At 38.2% G+C, this 21,832-nt stretch overlaps 1 protein-coding gene across 1 annotated transcript; it reads left to right on the top strand.

Moving 5' to 3' along the window:
* The first annotated feature begins 269 nt into the window (after positions 1–269).
* Positions 270–13,435, top strand: LOC138870284 (uncharacterized). Its single transcript, XM_070148080.1, has 3 exons — positions 270–335; positions 396–709; positions 13,300–13,435. Exons 1-3 carry the CDS (start codon positions 270–272, stop codon positions 13,433–13,435), a joined length of 516 nt encoding a protein of 171 aa, XP_070004181.1.
* The last annotated feature ends 8,397 nt before the right edge of the window (positions 13,436–21,832 follow it).

Genomic DNA, 21,832 nt, shown 5'->3' with positions numbered 1-21,832 from the left:
ACCACCTTGCTGAAAACCCTGTGGATGGAGGATACGAACCCCTAAAAACGTATTTTCCTAATGAAGAGGTATCATTCATAGGAGAAGACATTGCGTAATCCTATGACGATTGGAGAATGTTCTTAGATGGAGCAGAAAACTTAAAAGGAGTTGGCATAGAAGCAGTCCTAATATCATAAACCGGTCAACATTATCCGGTGTCTGCCATACTCAGGTTCCCCTACACCAACAATATGGCCGAGTATGAAGCCTGCATCTTAGGACTCAAAATGGCCATTGACATGAATGTTCAAGAGCTGCTAGTGATTGGAGATTCAGACTTGCTTATACATCAGGTACGAGGAAAATGGATGACCAAGAACTCCAAGATACTCCCGTATCTGCATCATGTATAGGAATTGAGAAAGAGGTTCACGAAGACAGAATTCCAGCATGTTCCCAGAATCCAGAATGAGTTCACCGATGCATTGGCAACCCAATCATATATGATACAACATCCCGGCAAGAATTTCATTGATCCCATTCTGGTGAAAATCCATAATCAGCCAGCTTACTGTGCCCATGTTGAAGAGGAAGCAGACGGAAAGCCATGGTTTCATGATATCAAGGAATATTTAGCAAAAGGAGAGTACTCGGAGCTTGTGAATCCTACTCAGAAACGCACACTTCGAAGATTGTCCAACAACTTCTTTCACATCGGAGGAATCCTGTATAGGAGGACTCCCGATTTAGGATTATTAAGATGTGTCGACGCAAAAGAAGAATCCAGGCTACTAGAGGAAATTAATGCTGGACCTGCGGTCCACATATGAACGGTTTTGTCTTAGCAAAGAGAATACTCCGGGCTGGTTACTTTTGGATGACTATTGAGATGGACTGCATCCAGTATGTCCGAAAATGCCACCACTATCGGAAACATGCAGACATGATAAAGGTACCTCCAAACAAGCTTAACACAACAAGATCCGTGGTAGTTCACCGCCTGGGGAATGGACGTTATTGGACCAATCGAGCCTGCTACTTCCAACGGGCACAGATTTATCCTAGTATCCATCGACTATTTCACCAAATGGGTCGAAGAAACATCTTACAATGCAGTAACTAAGAAAGTCGTGGCAGACTTTGTCCGCGACCACATTATTTGTCGATTCAAAATTCCAGAGTCAATCATTACTGATAATGGCTCCAACCTCAACAGCGACTTGATGAAAGCTATGTGTGAAACTTTCAAGATCAAACACAACAATTCCACAGCCTACAGACCTCAGATGAATGGAGCTGTAGAAGCCGCCAACAAGAATATCAAGAAGATAATGAGGAAAATAATATAGAATCACAGACAGTGCCACGAGAAGTTATCATTTGCTCTATTAGGGTATCGCACCACAGTCCGCACATCAATCAGGGCAACCCCCTATATGTTGGTTTACGGTACAGAGGCTGCCATTCCCGTTGAGGTAGAAATTATTTCCCTAAGGATCATACAAGAAGCTGAGCTTGACGACGCAGAGTGGGTAAAAAGTCGTTATGAGAAACTAGCCCTTATAGACAGAAAGAGAATGAATGCAGTCTGCCATGGTCAACTCTATTAGAACAGAATGTCCAGTGCCTTCAACAAAAGAGTCAAGCCAAGATGGTTCACGCTGGGGCAACTGGTGTTAAAGAATTTTTTTCCGCATCAAGATGAATCCAAAGGGAAGTTCTCTCCCAACTGGTAGGGTCCATACATGGTTCACCGGGTTTTGACAGGAGGAGCCCTCATACTTGCAGAAATGGACAGAGAAGTCTGGCCAAAGATGATTAATTCAGATGCATTCAAGTGTTACTATGTGTAATCTTTATGCTTTCCTTATATGATGTAAATTGAACTACACCTGATATGATTCACATTTAAGAGGGGATACATAGGCAACCTTATGGGTTCGGTCATAATGCAATAAAATTTCATTTTCCCCCGCAATTGGACACTGGGCAGACCCTCAAAATTCTGAAGTAATTTCAGCTAATCGCCACATGAGCAATAGTCAGAAATGTCAACCCATCAAACTGGGGTAGAATTTTAAAGAGGACCCTCAAAATTCCGTAGCAGGGGAGGTTGCAATGTCCTAAACTACGTCACAATTGTTGGTTCATCTAAAAGCTATTTTTAATTTATGTCATACTTTTACAAAATCATGCATGTTATTATTGAAACTGCTTTGTTTAGCAATGCTACCCCAATAATACAGACGATATCACCAGATCAAAACCGAATGAGTCAAGCAAAAGATAGCGGGGATACGAACTAACCTCCCCCCTTACAAAACTCATGATTTTTCTTTGGATACAGGCACTAGGATTGTAAAATCATTAGACATACTGTATGCCCACGGGACAAACATTGTTCAAAATACGATTCTCAGAACCATTGCACTTGCCAACATTTGCTATCAGCACACACTAGTGATGTTCCGTATGCCACAATACTCCCAGTAATCACAACGCTGCAATCTGCTATCAGCTAAGAAAACTCTACTATCATTTGTTATCTTATTTCTTGCATAAGGCTACCATTATGCCTTCCGAGACTAAACGTTGTCTCCATTTGCATTTGCATTACATAAGGCTACTATTCTTCCTTCCAATCTGTATAAGGCTACCATTATGCCTTCTGAGATTAAGTTCTACCTCTATCTGCATCTGCATTGCGTAAGGCTACCATTCTGCCTTCCGAGGTTAAGCTCTACCTCAATCTGCATCTGTATTGCATAAGGCTACCATTCTGCCTTCCGAGACTAAATGCTGTCTCCATCTACATCTGTATTGCATAAGGCTACCATTCTGCCTTCCGAGACTAAACTCTATCTCTATCTGCATCTGCATCTGCATTGCATAAGGCTACTATTCTGCCTTCCAATCTGCATAAGGCTACCATTCTGCCTTCCGAGGTTAAGCTCTACCCCCATCTACATTTGCATTGCATAAGGCTACTATTCTGCCTTCCAATCTGCATAAGGCTACCATTCTGCCTTCCGAGGCTAAGCTCTGCCTCCAATTTTCTTCGAAACTAAGCGCTATCCCAAGCACTATTTTTCTTGCTTCTCTTACGGGCTAAGCTCTGCCCTTCAATTACCAAGACTGAGCTTTGTCTTGTCCGCATAATACTACAACATCTTTCATGGGCTGAAATATCGCCAACTCATCCAAAGGTTTCATTGTTCGGAGGCACCATCTTCATAGCCCGAGAACACCATGCCATGGCCTGATGATCTCTTTTAATCTTTTGCATATCATTATTTAAATGCTTCATGATTCGGAGGCACCATCTTTATAGCCCGAGAACATTATTTCATGGCCTCCAAATCTTGTATCAAACAACCCATGGCCCAGGACATCATGGTCTGAGGACGCCATTCTTACCGTCCAAAGACAACATTTATGGTCCGACGGGAATTTGCATCATGTTTAAATTAATGTATAGTGTACGCTTGTGTTACTTCTATTTGTAGGTAAGACGACAAGCAACGGCTGTCCCAGCAGGAACGATCCCGCTCCAGTTCCCTCAAGCCATATCAAACCTAAACATTCCCGTAAACTGTTCACTCACCCAGCCCTAGATGTTGCGTCCGTTCTTGAAATGGCTTCATCGATATACTCCGCCGATGGATCCTGAACTACATACAATCTGATTCCTATAAAACCAGGGATATCTAGGTAACTCAGAAACCAGGGTGCAGCCTAAACCTCTTCAAACCGTTTCACTCGGTCAAAATTGGCCATCATATCTTTACCTGACAACTCTTTCATCCTTTTCGGGTAAAGAGGGGCAGCTGTTGATGCCCAAATTTTCCTCAAACTATTTTTAAATTTGCATATATACTTCAAAATCACTTTTTATAATAATTGGTATTTTTCCATATTATTAATTTATTTTTTTCTAATTTATTCAGTAGTTTATATCCAATAAATTATTCATAAATTACATTACAAGTAATTTCAAAGTATTTCTCAGCCCAATATATCATTCTTAATCCTATTAGGATTTAATTATTTCACAAATTAGCCATTTTGGCATTGTTTGGCTATAATTACAACAATTTTGCAATTATAGCCTAATTGTATACTTTATGCTATTTTAATTCAATAATCAGTCATTTTATATTTTAAATATTAGTTAATTACCTTAATTTCACCTATTTAGCTTTAATTTCATTTTATCTAGTTACTAGCTATTTTTATTAATTATTTATCTAATTTTGATGGGTATTTAACAATTAGCCATTCCTATTTAAATTATAACCTAATCAAACCAGCCCCAAACCCAACTAAATAACTCACCAGACCCAATGCACCGTATCACCCGGCCCAATCCCTCACTCAATCCGAACCGTTGATTAATTTCAATCAACGGTCCAGATCCCACCATACCATAATTAAACCTAATAGACTACCCCCTTCTCTCATTTCCCCCTTCTCATTCTCTCTCAACCGATCTCTCTATCTCTGGTTCTCTCTAGAACCTTCTCTTCTCCCCTCATCTCCGATGGACCATGTCCACCTTCTCCGACCACCTCCTTCACCGGAAACCATGGCCTCTCATCATCTTCTGGCCTCTACTTCACCCCACGCCGGTTTGACACTACCCTGAGGTCCTCAGGTGATCCTGGAGTAGTTCAACTCCTACCCATGGTTTCTCATGCCATTTTCCGACCATCCATGGCCGTTCAAGTAAGATATATGACTTTTCTGGCTAAAACTGGTAACATTTCAAGGTTTTCTCATCTTCTCTGGGTTCTCTGAAACCCTAATCTTAAGATTTTCCGATTTCATTTAGATCTATCTTAGATCTGTATATATTATAAGCTTTTGTTGTTTTCCTCGAAGGTTTTTCCGATTTTTCAAAAATAACCCTTCGTCTTCAAGACTAGGGTTTCTTAACCCCTTTTTTAAAATGACTTCTTCTCTGATTTTTAGTATTATCATATGATTTTTGCTATGTTTAAACAGTTTAATTAAGTTTTTTCTTTTATCCAATTCATTATGTTGAAAACCCTAATTTCCTAGTTCTAATCCTGGGTTTTTGAGTGTATTTTTGATAATATGTTCGACTAGTCTATATGTTTCTCATGAACATTCTGTTCTGATTCTGTGACCTTTACCCTATGTTTGCTTGTTAGGTTTTTTGACTTCGACTATTCCTACCTATTATGTGTTTATTCCCAGAAAATTTGTGGTTATTTCCTCTCATCAGTACCATCCTTTACTTTGAATCCCGTATTTATATGATTCTTTTACCCTATTCTTGTTTGTGTTTTATTTGCTTCATTCAGTTGTGATACTTTCCCTTGGTCAGTGTTACCTTTTAATGGAATCCCTGATTCCCTGTGATTGGTATACTCTGTTCCCTACTGATTTTCAACATCTAAATATTTTCTTGCCTTATTTTGTGGTTGATTATGTTGTCAAATTGATTCTTGGATATTTTCCTTAATTAGAATTTGTCGAACCTAGCCTCTATTACATGCTCTGTATTATGCTTATTTCCTTGTGTGTTGTATTCCAGTCTCATATAATCTCCTTCCTTATTTGTCACCTACTTTCTACCATTGGCAAATTACTCCCTTAATTAAGGGAAACTTGGCTGATTTTCGATTCTTAATTGATTCTGTAGTTCTATAATTTCTTCTTGCCTTATTGACCTGACTTTAAAACTATTATAAATACCCTCTTCTCTTTTCATTACACACACAAACACATTAGTTCAAAACTCTCTCTCTCTCTCACAACTAAAAACTCTATATTCTCTTTTCTGTGTTACTTGTTACTATTCTAAGCTAGCCAGCTACAAGCCAAGGCTAACTACTGTGCCTCTCCTATTTCTTCTTTGTGTTTTTGCTTTCTTCACTTCACTGGTATGTTCTAATTCAGATTTCAATCCTCAAACCAACATGTTTCTATTACTGTTACAATTCCCTGTACTTCTGATATGCTTTTATTTACTATTTTTGTTATTCAACATGTAATTAGGATCCTGAGTTCCCTCTACATGTTAAGTTATGCTTTACTTGTCAATAATCAACATGTTTCTATATACCTAGTGCATGTTTCTTATGTGAATCCCCATGATTACTATTTTTGTTATTCAACATGTTTGCCCTCACATGCTCCACATTTGTCCCTCCAATCCCTTGCTTATGTTTGCTGGACTATTCTTGGTCCTTGGTGTGATACTAACTTTGTTTTGCTGAGATTGGTATGCATGCTTCTTCAAATTGTTTTCATCAGTTAAACTTTGGCATAAAACTATTCCAATTAAGTCTCTTTTTTTCAAAACTGTTTTTTGCTTACCCTTTTTCAAAACTATTTTCTTACTTAAACTCTTCAAAACTTTGTCAACCACTCTCACAATACTCTTAGACCATTAAGTTCTGCCCCTTTTGTGTGAGCCTTTCCTTGGGACCTTTGAGCTCCCTCTGAACTTGGACACACAAAAGCTGGCCTTTCCACACTGCACTCACTCTGTCTTGGCTATGAAATCTGGGTGTGAGCAGTGCCCGGGATCCCTTGAGGTCCTTAAGGAACTCTGACACACCTAGATATGAGAAAGGTTATGGAACAATCTTGACATTTGAGGTGATTTATTACATAACTTAGAGAGGAAGTCCTAATCAGGTGTTGAGAATTTGGGCTTGTCTTCAGGCTCTCTATAGTGTAACTTTTTACTTTTGTTTTCTACTTATGTTAATTCATTGGTCTGTAATAATCTATTGTAAACAAGTATTTGGGCTGGCTAGTGAAAAAGGGAGGGTAGTTATGTATGCTATCAACATCAATGGGTTGAAACCATGTCTTAGGTTTACATTTCTTATATGTGCATTAGAATCCATGTGTAAGATCAACCCATTCAAAGTATGTCATGCATTAGATACCGTGTCCTTAGGTTTACTATTTTAGCATCTAATTTAGCATCACTTTACCACTTAGAAATCCTGCTTTAGGCTAAATAACGACATCAACATAAAACAGGGGCTCCTGCACTTCTTGAAGTCATGTTGTAACTCTCTGGGCATTTAGAAATCATGCTTTAGGAATTCTGCAATCATTCTGTATTTTTCATATGTGCACGTTAGATACCCTGTTTTAGGATCTTGCTCACTAACGCTCAGTTACACCTAGTTAAACTACTGATGCATGAAAAAAGGGACATAAAACAGTCTCATGTTTGATTATCCCGTTTAAGTGAAACTGGTCATAATCCGTGCATGTCTTTGCAACACTTAGAACAACATGCTTTAGGTAAAATAACTTCCAAACTGTTTTTTAATAATTCTGGTAACTGCTGCATATTATTTTATGCTTAGGCAAGTCTTAGGTTTTCAACTTTAAAATAAAATCAGAACCGTCTTTGTGATTAATGTTTAACTGCCAACATGTTAAAATCAGTAGGCAAGCCTGATTAGGACTCCCTATTTGAGTTATGTCATAAATCTGACTATGTTGTTATCACTTAGATACCATGCTTAGGATCTGAATTTAGACCTTAGTTGTGTATGAGTCTTGCTGTTTATATGTACTATGTGTGGAGGTATATCTGAGCCTTTTATTTGTCATCCATGCTCCCCTTAATTGAAGTCCTAATTTTTATTATACGTCGCCTTAGTATTTTACCTTTAAAATTGAGGGTCTGCCTAGAACCCTCTTTTTATAGGATAGGAGTCCTAAATTCCTCTAGGATTGATAGGAATGGACGGGTAACAACATGCAATAGGTGTCGAGACCAACCCTGGCTATAATTACCTTTACGGGGCGGGAAAGGATAGATATGGATATGATGACCGGTGCGGTAACACCACGTGTAGCCCCTCTTTGAGGAGTATCATACCGGGTATTGCATTGATGTGATCCATATTATAAACAAACCTAGGACATCCCCCTTTACATTTACAAATATGCTTAGATTGTAATTCTTTTTTTTTTTGAAATCTTGCTTTTTATTAATTATTTTTCAAACACCTGTGTATTGAAACTTAAATCCCCTACTATTTGAGCCATACTTGTTTATCTGCTAGTTGTACAAATTCACAAAAACTGTTTGGCCGGGAACAATACTAGTGGATCCTGAGGGGTGCCTAACACCTTCCCCTTGGGATAATTTCAAGCACTTACCCTGTCTCTGGTTACCAAATGTAGTTATAAATGATCCCTATAGGTTCCCTAACGCACCTTAAATCGTTAGGTGACAATTCTTCAAAAAATGAAAACCCCCTTTCCAAAAGGAACGAGTTGTCCCAACCAAAATGTCATAAACCCAATTTAGTGAGAAAAAGGGGGCACAAAACTAGATTGATAGATCTTCTAGAACCCACACTTGTGGTAACAGAGAAGATCAGTCACCATTGCGAGGCTAGATTTGATAGCACTTTTAGAGCCCATGCTTGTAATAGCAGAGATCCTCCAGATCGGGCACCATCTTGAGGCTTAGATCGATGTGGGGGTCTTGATAGTTCTCCAGCGGTGTATGACAGTGTCATTCATATGACATGATTATGAAGTGATCGGGGTGGTCCCACCGGTACACTTCCCCAAAAGTGATAATGGCATGGTCGAATTAATTTGCCTTCAAAATAGGCGAGCAGTCGCCACTTGCTCTATATATATTTGCTTTCTTCTTATTTGAGGATTCTTCTACTTTGAGAAACTATCCTTTTTATATAGCTCTCCTTCCTTGCGTCAGTTCTTTCACTATTTTAATTTAAAGCTTTCGCCTAAGTTTTCATCTCCCTTCTCTTGTTTCACCATAGTTATGGCTGCTATGCCCAAATACGTTCACCAAGAAGAGGAGAGTTCCGCCTCTACTACTCGCTCAGTCGGTGGTACACTGCCGGCATCCGGTGAGCTAACCTTGAGATGCTTTGTCTCGAGGAGGAAATTTACGTTAGAGAGACCTACCAATGTTCAGGGCCATTGGGAGCATGCATCGAGGTTCATCTCATCAATAGGAAAGGAACACCTTGAGGCAGTTAGGAGAGATTACGGATGGGGAGGAAAGGTGGTACTGCAAGTACCTTCCCCAGAAGAGAGCATCATGGCTTATATAGAGGGTTTTTGGACGTATATACGTACCACTTTACATTGGGCCCTCTCGATGGAGTCGTGCTCGAGTTTTGTAGAAGATATCGGGTTACCCTAGCACAGGTTCACCCGTTGTTTTTGAGGATAGTGTTGATGATAGATCATGTACCTATTGTCGCACCTCCCTTTTCCCTTTTTGATGGGAAGTCCGGGTTTCAACATTCATGGAGGAAATAACTCGTTTCCTTTTGGGAATTGGCTATTTGAAGAGTCGCCACCTAATAGATTATGGTGCGTTAGCGCACCTTCGAGTGATTAACTCTTGGACTAGTTTGCTTTAACTGAGATTTAGGTCAAGGGCTCAAAATAACCTTGAGGGGAAGGTGTTAGGCACCCCTCGCGGTCCACAACGGTGGGTCCCGACCGAACTTAAACTATGTGAATTATTCATGTTCACAAGTAAATAGTTTTAACACATATTTGCAAATAAAGGGACGTTTTTGACATTCTAAGTACATGTATGATTCAAGTAATGAAAGTAAGGGAAAAGGGTTTGAACAATTTGCGCATGCTTGTATCATTCTTCTTGATTTCATGTTGTTCCTATTTGTCATATTTGTTTCATATTATTTCAGTGATGTTACTAATATTGTCTTCTTTTGTCTTTTTGTCTTCTTGAGCCAAGGGTCTTTCGGTAACAACCTCTCTACTCCTTCGAAGTAGGGGTAAGGTCTGCGTACACAATACCCTCCCCAGACCCCACTACTGGGATTTCACTGGGTCGTTGTTGTTGTTGTTGTATGTTGTTGTAAATAGAGTGGGTGTTAAACTATAGGGAGCCTGAAGCAGGCCTAACACAAATCTGGTGTACCAAGCCTTCACTAGTCTCAGATGCCCAAAATTCCATAGCCCAATTCATGTCTAGGTGTGTCAGAGTTTCCTAAGGAACTCAAGGACTCTGGGAAGTGCTCACACCCAGACTTTATGTCATGCCCCAAAAACTGAGCAGCGCGACCGACGCTCAACTGAGTAAACTCGACTGAGCAAGCCTGTTAGGTTTCATTCCACCCAAACTAATTTATAAATAAGGAGAAGAAGGACTCCATTAATCATACTTTATACATATATCATTAACGACTTCCATTTCATTTCTATTAGCAATTTCATTCATAATTTAAAAAAAAATGTTACAAGTTTTATACATCTTTGCCAAATATCAATATTTCTAATTCAATTCCCCATTATCAAACTCCACCCATAACCTGTCTACGGAGCCTCTAAATACAACTGAAGAATAATATGTAAATGCTTTCAACAAGGCTCTGGCTATACCTCAAATACAAAGTACATGATAAATAGATGAAACAGGACCCCGAAATGAAGTGGGGCTCACCAAGTCATCTGAAAGGATGATACGGCACTAGCTACGACCAACACTGCCTGCTATAGAAACACCTACATCCATTTAAAGACGTAGCGTCCCCGGCAAAAGGGACCTTAGTGCCATTGAATAGCACTAGTATGTATAACTAAACATCATCTCATTAGAAAGAACAACCATACAAGGACAAAGAAATCATAAGGATTCAACAAAAGCTTTAAACAATCACCACATCATCAAATAAAAGGAATCACATAGCTTTCACATAATTTCCATAGCTTTAGTTTGGGGCTTTTAATACTGTTCATCATCATTCACAATACTACCGCTTTCTTGAGCGGAGTCCGATCACGGCCCGATCGGTTAAGCCGTCTTACAAGACGTTACCTTTATTTCAGTCTCACTTTCCAGTTTCAATTATAATTGCATTACCACCATGTTTGTATAACATGGCGTCCGATGACAGCCCGATCGGCTAATCCATCTCACCAAGATGTTACCGTTTTCCATTAACCATCTCACTTCAATCTTTGGTTTCACATGTATTAGTTCATTGACACTTGGGGCAACAATTATCACATCATACTTGGCACTAGGCCATATTTCATAACTCTCATTCCACATCACTTTCACTTTCAACATCAAACTTGCAATTTAAGATAATGGGCACATACAAGAGCAATTCAAGTTATAAGCATAGAGAGGAATTCTCATGTTTCGGCGTAATAATCACAATTTAACTTGACTTGAAATCTAGGCAATTTAGCATATAGTTCACATTCTTCACATACCCCTAATTACCAAGACTAGCACATTGAACACATTGAGACACACCTTTCACATATATTCTTGCAACACCAAATCCTTTGAAATAAAAAATACTACATAAAACAAATTCCGGACTTAAAACATATGCGGGGACACCATAGGAGCTCAATTTCTAAGAAGAGGGTTTTTTAGCCATACATAACTTGGATAAGCGTTCCTTAAGTTACTACGACGTTCCGGAAATTCTAGCAAGCCCAATCTCTTAGATGAAGATCTTGTGATTGGTTTCCTTGATTCTTGAAGATTGATGGAAGATTGAATGGTTAGAATGTTAGGCTCCCTCCTTCTCTCTCTAAAATTCTCTTAACTCTCTCTAAAATCATCAGAATATCGCCCCAAATGAAACCCCAAAGCCTATATATTAAAATGGGGCCGGGTCATGAAAATAAGAAGATTAACCCTCCGTATTCGGGTCTGCGGTCGCATAATGGACCACAGAATGGGTATGCTGGCCGCAGATAGATCGCAAAACCCGGTGCCTCAAACTGGGCTACACTGGTCCAATTTGCGACCAGATTTGCGATCGCAGATCAATTATGCGGACCGCATAATGGCTTTGTGATCGCAGAACTGATACGGGATCACATTTTTCCAGCCTTTGGTAATTTGATCATAACTTTGTGTAGGAATGTCCAAATGACGAACGATTTGAAGAGTTGGAAACTAGACTAGAAGACCTTTCATATGATAGGTTTCTCATCACATAAACTTTATACATATTTAGATATGCTCGTTCAAAGCATGGACTTATGCAAACTCATTTGGAATTTTAGCCTATTATGAAATTTTCTAACTTAGACTTAGGCCTCCCATTAGACCCCACATTACTTATTATAAGACTTATACACTTATTTACCAAATACAATTGATGCCCATCATGTTAATAGCATATAATACATTATAATCAGCCTACATGGCACCACAAAATCCTAAATTACTTAGCGAAATTTCCCGGGGCCTTACATTCTCCCCCGCTTAGGATCATTCGTCCTCGAATGAGGAGTAGAGCCTGCCCCAAACACTTAACATAACATATCTCTTTTGTAACCTACCTCAAGTCCCTAAATTTTGACTAACTCCTAAATTTTTCAGAAATTTCGGCAGCATCTCCGTTGTAACTAGGCTTATCCACCTGCTAGAGAACCACCAAAACATCCTAACAACTCATCCACAACTCAACAAAGCACCACAATGTATATTTCCATAACACTAGTCTCACCATTACAAGCGCTACATTATCACAATGATACCGGAACATGGACTGCACATTTTTAAATCATAACACCTATAAGGTACCTTTCAAGTCGAAATCTAATTGTTACACAATCAAGCGAAAATATTTTCTTTCCACGACACTCTCGGCCTTCAAGGTGGCCTCCTCGACTTACATACTTTGCCATAACACGTTCATGAAAACAATCCCAACCCCCAAAGTTACCTAACAAGGATGACAACTAGATACCTCGCATAAACTAACTATCCATTAACTTCACCTTCAATAGTTTCCACCGGGATGATACACAAAAGGGTCTCCTAACTACCTTCTTAGACATAGACATGTGAAAACACAAAATATATGGGGAATAACTATGGGGAAACTTCATACTCATAGCGCGGCCTAATGTGAACTACACTTATTTCACCTTCATTATCAATTCACGTAATATCTTCAGGGGGGAAATATTGGGAACAACCTGTTCGCCCTCCTAAATTCTGAATCTCTATGTGAACACCCACACTAAACCTTTGATGACCTTCAACATTTACACTAAGATGTGCTATCCTGGACTGACCATAAAAATTACCTATCGAATATATGTGATCACACTGCGAAGCTTCCTCTTTGACTTGTTTGAACCTTCAATACCCAATGGATTTAATACAATGAGGAATAATAGAGTTCAAGATCAGGCTGTAATTATTAAGGAATCCATTAATGTACTGAGCAGAGTATTTCATGAGGTTATATGCAAAGAGACACAAAGATTGCTACTAATAATACTGACATTGTTAATCATTGTGATAACGTCAATTATTAGACAAATAAGGCATAGGGATATTCGTACATTGTCAATAGGAAACATTAAGGAGGAATATTCAAGTGCGGGAACCAGTCGTCTTCTGGAGTGTAGGAAAAATCCGTTTATCAAGAATGAGAATACTCTGGCACCTTGAATGCAATATGGGTTTCAAAATACATGAAGTTGAATTTCACTCTTAACATTAACTGACAGATGGAATCTATGCCACAAGCCCATGAGGATGAAAAGAAGTTGAACACTTATGAGATTATCATATTTCAAACAGCTTAAGCCTTCCTAATAGTTGATCCTATATGAGAGAACTAAAGATACGACAACTTGTCTTCCAAATCAATATGCTCATGATATGTGCAAAAATCTAAAGGCATCTAATCTCAACCTTTCACGAGTGAAACCACATAGCTAGGACATCCTACCATCGGGGTGAAATCATGTATTGGTTAGAGGAGTTCCAATGGTTGACGTAATGCTCCGGGAAGAAAGACAATTAAAACTCATATCCTCCTTAAGGAGGTGGAACACCAGGGGTAGCAGAATTTCCCACACATGACAATGACGTTGTCAATAATCCTAGAAGCTGAGTGAGCAGAAGGCCATGCAACCCATCCAATCCGACCCATTTAAAACTTTTGAAAAGGGGATGCACTTTGGTTTGAAATCATGGCAATATAAGTTTGAACTTAGGGGAAATCATTACTTTTGGAAGCCATGAGACAAGCCCACGTAGCCCTAGAAAATCGTTAACAATGGCAAGAAAATACTTAAAACCATTACGAGTTGGTATAAAACAAGGCCTCAAAGTGACCACATGGATAAGTTTGAAAGAATGAGATGTCTTAATGCATCTATCGGGGAAAAGTAACCTAGCTTATCTAGTCACATGGACAAGCAGAGCAGATAAATGAAAAGAAAGTGAGAGAGCCTATAGAAGTAACCTTTACATTGTAACCACTAGGAAATGTGGTAATATAAAGCGATTATGAGAAGCTACATTTCTAAAAGAAGATATCTGTATGAAGTCACGTGATGTATAGCTCCAGAATTCAAAAATCCAATTATGTTTAGCAACTCTACTTCATAACGAAGCACTATAACACACTTCTATACAACTAGCTATTACAAGCCACATTGGGAGATGCTATAAGACTTGACTGAGAGAAAGGCTTTGACATATGAATGTGTTACTAGGTGTATTTCTCCGTGGTAAACCCAAAACCAAAAGGCGAGAGTTAGACTAATAAGCAGTTTGTTGGACTAGCACATGTGTAGATAATTCATTATCGAAAGGAGATCATTCAATCTCAGCAATTGCGGTATACTATCAACCCTTGATGAACTTGAAGTGAGGTGGTAACCCAATGATATAGTATAAAATAATCATGGAAGTTTTGCAGATGTTCATAATGAGTTCTCCATGGATTTTGACATGAGAAATACCCAGATGCTAATGAAATATAGAAAATAGGAGAAACAGGCGTTGTGCTACGATAACCTCCAAAAGTGCGCTTGGTCTTAACGGAGAGCCTAGTAAGGGTCCTCACGAGAAAGGAAGTGTTACAATGACTCATAGAAGGATATGTTCTCTCATGGTTATCTAGCAGGTGTGGGGAAACTAGCACAATGAATTCACTAACTAAGGAACACAATTATCACATGTTGTGGATATGTAAGAGAAAATAAACATTTGTTATGAGCTGGACATGCTTCTGCTATATTAAATCCCAACTGCAATAACGACCATGCCACGAGCAACCACAATACTAGGAACAAAGTGAGCTACTTACTAGGGGATGTCCCAAGTGGACACGAAATTTATACTAAGATGGCGACACAAGATCTTCCTATGACGGGGATGTGAGGATCTCAATTTTCAGATAGACTTTATGCGCACGGTGACCATTTCGATTGATATGCAACCATGTGATAGGTGTTAAGGTATGCTCTTATGTTACTAGACATTAAGAAGCTTTCATGATGATACTTGCAAGAGAGTAGAGTGATTGTTCAAACCATATAAGCCATATACACAAGTGAGTAAAATATCGACTCGAGAAGGATCACAACACTAGGATGCTTTACAAGGAACTTGACACCATATAGGTAAAATTTATGACGGTACATGCATAGGCACAAATGAGCAGACGTTGTCCATAAAAAAATTTGGTAACAAATTCATCGGATGTAGTCCCCTATTGAAAATTTAGGAAAAAGGGTGGAAAGTATTAATCCTAGAGTTATAACTCCATTCAAGGACGTATTTATAGAACTTAATTCCACAAGAGGATGTAAATAAGAGAATTTGTGATAGAGTGGATTCACAAAAAATACGTCTCCTTCAAGGAGTAGGTACACATAAGTTTTTGTGACTCACATCTTACTAAGACCATGTTTATGAGGACTCTTCAATAAGGATGTAGACATGCAATGAGTAAATTTTTTGTGTTGTTCGTAATGATGTAATAGGGAGTGACTTACTTGGTGACTTTAGGTTGATAGGGCAATAACTTAATCGATGCCCCTCGACTCCACATCCCTAATGCACGTTGGTAAAATACTAATATACTACATTATCTGGTGGTGTAGTGACATTAATAGAAACAAGGGTACTCCCCTTAGCAACAAGCTCTAGCAATCCCTCCATGACTCGATACATTATCCTAACAAACGTTAGGGCAATCTCCCTCAGATTCAATGGTGGGGTCATTCCCTCCTTAATGCTTCAAACTCGTGGATTATGGTATTGAGATTACTCATCTGGAAAATAAGACATAGCAAGGAAATTAGCTCCCTATCTTGGGTTCTACCGCATGATCTAGAGTATCAAAGAAGGATGAAATTCCTAAATATCCGAATAGCCTCCAACTTATAGATGTAGTCGACAACACACCGATAAGAAGGACTCTACTAGACATGGCTCCGAGACATCCTAGGACACTTTAAAACCTTAGGCTCTAATACCAAGTTTGTCACGTCCCAAAAATCGAGGAGCGCGACCGGCGCTCAACCGAGTAAACCCGACTAAGCAAGCCTGTTAGGTTTCATTCTACCCAAATTAATTCATAAATAAGGAGAAGATGGATTCCATTAATCGTACTTTGTACATATATCATTAACGACTTCCATTTCATTTCTATTAGCAATTTCATTCATAATTTAAAAATAAATATCGCATGTTTTATACATATTTGCCAAATATCAATATTTCTAATTCAATTCCCCATTATCAAACTCCACCCACAACCTATCTACGGAGCCTCTAAATACAACTGAAGAATAATATGGAAATGCAGGCAACAAGGCTCCGACTATACCTCAAATTTAAAGTACATGATAAACAGATGAAATTTGACTCTGAAATGAAGTGGGGCTCACCAAGTCAGCTGAAAGGATGATGCGACACTAGCTGCGACCAACACTGGCTGCTATACAAACACCTACATCCATTTAAAGATGTAGCGCCCCCGACAAAAGGGACGTTAGTGCCATCAAATAGCACTAGTATGTATAACTAAACACCATCTCATTAGAAATAATAACCATACAAGGACAAAGAAATCATAAGGATTCAACAAAATCTTTAAACAATTCCTACATCATCAAATAAAAGGAATCACATAGCTTTCACATAATTTCCATAGCTTTAGTTTGGGGCTTTTAATACTATTCATCATCATTCACAATACCACCACTTTCTTGAGCTGTGTCCGATCACAACCCAATTGGCTTAGCCGTCTTACAAGACGTTACCCTTATTTAAGTCTCACTTTCCAGTTTCAATTATCATTGCATTACCACCATGTGTGTATAACATGGTGTCTGATCACGGCCCGATCGGCTAAGCCATCTCACCAAGACATTACCCTTTTCCGTTAACCATCCCATTTCAATCTTTGGTTTCACATGTATTAGTTCATCGGCACTTGGGGCCACAATTATCACATCATACTTGGCACTAGGCCATATTTCATAACTCTTATTCCAAATCGCTTTCACTTTCAACATCAAACTTGCAATTTAAGATAATGAGCACATACAAGAGCAATTCAAGTTATAAGATTAGAGAGAAATTCTCATGATTCGGCATAATAATCACAATTTAACTTGACTTGAAATCTAGGCAATTAAGCATATAGTTCACATTCTTCACATATCCCCAATTACCAAGAATAGCACATTGAACACATTGAGATACACCTTTCACATATATTCTTGCAACACCAAATCCTTTGAAATAACAAATACTACATAAATCAAATTCCGGACTTACAACATATGCGGGGACACCATGGGAGCTCAATTTCAAAGAAGAGGGGTTTTTAGCCATACATACCTTGTTTAAGCATTCCTTAAGTTACTACGACGTTTCGGAAATTCTAGCAATCCCAATCTCTTAGATGAAGATCTTGTGATTGGTTTCCTTGATTCTTGAAGATTGATGGAAGATTGAATGGTTAGAATATTAGGCTCCCTCCTTCTCTCTCTAAAATTCTCTTAACTCTCTCTAAAATCATCAGAATATCGCCCCAAATGAAATCCCAAAGCCTATATATTAAAATGGGGCCGGGTCATGAAAATAGGAAGATTAGCCCTCCGAATTCGGGTCTAGGTCGCATAATGGACCGCAGAATGGGTATTCTGGCCACAGATGCATTGCAAAATCGGTGCCCAAAACTGGGCTACACTGGTACAATTTGCGACTAGATTTGCGATCGCAGATCGATTATGCGGACCGCATAATGGTTTTGCGATCGCAGAACTGACACAAGATCACATTTTTCCAGCCTTTGGTAATTTTACCATAACTTTGTGTATAAATGTCCAAATAATGAACGGTTTGAAGCGTTGGAAACTATACTGGAAGACCTTTCATATGATAGGTTGTGCATCACATAAAACGTTATATATAGTTAGATATGCTCGTTCAAAGTGTGCACTTGTGCAAACTCATTTGGAATTTTAGCCTATTATGAATTTTCTAACTTGACTTAGACTTAGGCCTCCCATTAGACCCCACATTACTTATTATAGGACTTATACACTTATTTACCATATCCAATTGATACCCATCATGTTAATAACACATAAAACATTTTAATTAGCCTATATGGCACCACGAAATCCTAAATTACTTAGCGAAATTTCCTGGGGCCTTACACTTTCCTCAAACAAAGAGTGGTTATGTGCAGTGTGGAAGTGCCATCCCTGATATGCCAGAGTTCAGAGAGATCTCAAGGGTCTCAAGGCAATACACATATAAGAGGAGCAGAACTTAGCAATCTAAGAGTAATGTGAGAGTGCATAATGATTTGAAAGAATTTGATAAATAGTATAAAGAAGGTCTTAGGAATGAAAAGAGTTTTCTGAAAACATGTACTAGTTTGAGAAAACATGAAGAACATTTTTTTATCAGAGAGCAAGTCACAGAACACACAGTTTCAGAACATACTTCACACAAGGAGAAAGGGTAGGGGACACTAGAATGCACCTTAGTGATGGCAAATAAATACACAGATTCCTCAAAAAGGCAAGTTAGTTACAAAGATATGTTGAGAACACATAGGTCTTAGACACAAACAAGATCTCATAGGTGAAGTAGAGCAAGTTAGACTTAGATGAGCAAATTAGTCAAACACTTCATGAAACATTCAAGGTTTTAGAAATACTAATCATATTCAGAACAAACAGAATTTAGACATGCTGGGTGAGACAGTAAACACACAATGCAGCTTAAACATACTAGTGAGCAAATTATCTAAAACAATATTGGCATGCTAAATAGTATACTAGTTATATCTTTTAACAGAACAAACTTAAACATGTTGTGTGATACAGTAATCTAGGCATGCTGACTACATATTGAATAGAGTAGCAAATAGAACTGGAAATTACAACTAATGAACTGTACTAACAACATAGTTTTGGAATGTTAATAGAATCACGACATACCAGTTAAGGAGAGAATACAGAGTATAGAGCAGAGATGGTGCAAGTAGCCAACCTTGGCTTACAACCGGCTGGATTAGTAAGTAAGAATTACAAGTAACAGAAGAGAATAAAGAGCTTTTTAGAGTGTGCGAGTGTAGATGAACTATTGTTCGTGTGTAGAAGTGAGGAGTAAAGGAGAGCATATATAGCGGTTAAGAACAAGGAAAATAAGGTAAAGGGAATCAACACTTCTGCAATTAAGGAAGCCACAGAATCAATTATACATCAATTAGTATAATTCTCCCTTAATTAAGGGTAATCAACCAACGGTAAAGGCAGAATACATTTAACAAAAAAAATCAAACGAGCAATTAAGGGTAAATAGACAAAATTATAATTAAGGAAATGATTGGTAAGGAATTAGTAAATATCACAATTAATCGAACAAGATAATAAAGCTACTCAATATTGTAAATAAGGAAATAATCAGGAATAAGTCTTAACAAAACAAACTGATAAATCAAGAATCCAAATCAATTACTGATTTAAGGAGAAAAGTATAGGTTTACCATGAATAGGTAAAAATATGAACATATATATATATAGAATCAGTAGAAGAGTCAAAACATGAACATCAATAGAGGCATATTAAGACCAAAAGAAATCGAATTAGGCTAAGAAGAATCATAGAAACCAAAGCATAGGATAAAGTCAGTACCCAAGTAACCTAGACAAACACAGAATCCAAAGAATAATGTCGAAAAAATTGGGGATTTTAGCATAATTAAGTGAGGGTTAAAGAAATCTTCATGAAATAGGTTAAACACACAAGAAATAGAAGATTAAACACTCAAAATCATCAAGCATTTTGGAGAAAGAAAATTTCAGGAAACCGTAGTAATAGAAATCAAAAGCTGAAGTATTATAGTGTTTAAAATCAGTCAGTAGTAGAGGAATAAGAGAAACTTGAAGAAAAATCACAGAAACTTGAAAAATATTTCAAGTATGCAGAGATTCAAACAGTATATAGCAAAGAACCCAAGACATAGTGCTAAAATCGGTTGACAGTAAAGAAACAAGAGATCTTTTAAGAAAAGTCATTGATAAATGCACAAAACGTGGTAGTGTCTGTTTGGGTTTTAAGGAAACCCAGTAGACTTTGGACAAGGCTATCTTAAATAGTCATTATGCGGACAACATAACTGACTAGGCTAGGTTTGACAATGATGCATGCACAATTAAACAGAGTAGGGTTTCGATGGGGTATTAGACTGGTACCCTTGAGCGGACAACTCAATAGGGAAAGGAACGGAACCGTCGACTACACCATTGATCGACTGGTTTTACCGCAAATATGCCTTTGCCAAATTTAAGGGGTGATAATATCGGAAGGGCGCAACCACTCATTATAAGCGTTGCTATAGTATTTTGTTTGGCACGAGTGGAATATGATGTTGAATATGCAGTTACAATAATTAAACAAGTTGTCACGTATTTGCACATTCATAAAGTAATAATTACAATAATTCCTCAGAATTTACAATGGTAATGAAGGAAAGCAGTAAAGGAAAGCAGTAAATAAATAAAGGAAAGAAATAAAGAGACAAGTCAGTTTTGTAGTAGAAGAAGGGAAATAAATATTTAAAGGCATTAAATAAAGACATGTAAAGTAGCATAAAGTCACAGATAACATGAAATGGTAGAAGCCTAAAAGGTATCCCTAGCAGAGTCGCCATGCTGTCGCGCCCCCTTTTTTCTCGCAAAATCGGGTTTATGACATTGAGGAGGACAACTCGTTCCCCTTCGTGAATTGGGTTTGAATTGGAGAATCGCCACCTAATGATTTAAAGTGCATTAGGACACTAGGAAGGAATTGATCTAGAAAATCAGAGATTGGGTAAGGGCTAGAAATTATCCCAAGGGGAAGGTGTTAGGCACCACTCAGGATCCATTAGTGTGGTTCCCGGCCATGCTACAATTGTGAATTTAAGTAACAAGTAGGCAAATAGAAGTTTCAAATATATGGGGTTTTCACGTAATGGCTGCAAATAGGTTAAAGTTTAAAGAAAACAAAAGGAAGCTGAATTTTTGAGGAAAACAGTTTGAATATTCTGAAAAATAAACAAGTAAAGGGAGAGGGGGGGTCCTAGGTTTACAAATAATATGGATCACCCCACACAACATCCGGTAATCACTCCTCAAAGAGGGGCTACACGAGATGTTATCGTGTGGTCATCATATCCATATCTACCCTTTCCCACCCCGTTAAGGTATTTAAGCACGGAATGGTTTCGTCACTTATTGCATACTATTACCCGCCCCATCCCTATAAGTCCCAGAGGTACTTAGGACTGCTAATCCTAAAAGGGAAGGGGTATGAGGTTTTGTAGTTTTAAATGACTAAATTCTAAGGCGACAATCAAAACATATATAGCAAGTATTGGGAAAGCATGTAAACAAATACGGCTCAAATAAACCTCCTTAAATCAAAGAAAGCATATAGTTTTAACATGTATTACACGTACTGATTAGGGTCTGATTAAACTTAAAATGTCAAAGCAGGCTGATTTATCACATATTTTCAGATAAGAAGTCCGAATTAGAC

The sequence above is a fragment of the Nicotiana sylvestris genome, chromosome 1, assembly GCF_000393655.2.
Source record: "Nicotiana sylvestris chromosome 1, ASM39365v2, whole genome shotgun sequence".
NCBI lineage: Eukaryota > Viridiplantae > Streptophyta > Magnoliopsida > Solanales > Solanaceae > Nicotiana > Nicotiana sylvestris.
Note: the sequence above shows the minus strand (reverse complement) of the source record. Positions and strands in the feature narration are given on the sequence as shown.

Excerpts from the sequence above, each read along its gene's own strand:
- LOC138870284 (XM_070148080.1), top strand. The coding sequence starts at position 270 with ATGGCCATTGACATGAATGTTCAAGAGCTGCTAGTGATTGGAGATTCA. Across the intron at positions 336-395 it reads CAGACTTGCTTATACATCAG|GAATTGAGAAAGAGGTTCAC; the intron begins GTACGAGGAAAA and ends CATCATGTATAG. Across the intron at positions 710-13,299 it reads TTTCACATCGGAGGAATCCT|ACAAATAAGGCATAGGGATA; the intron begins GTATAGGAGGAC and ends GTCAATTATTAG.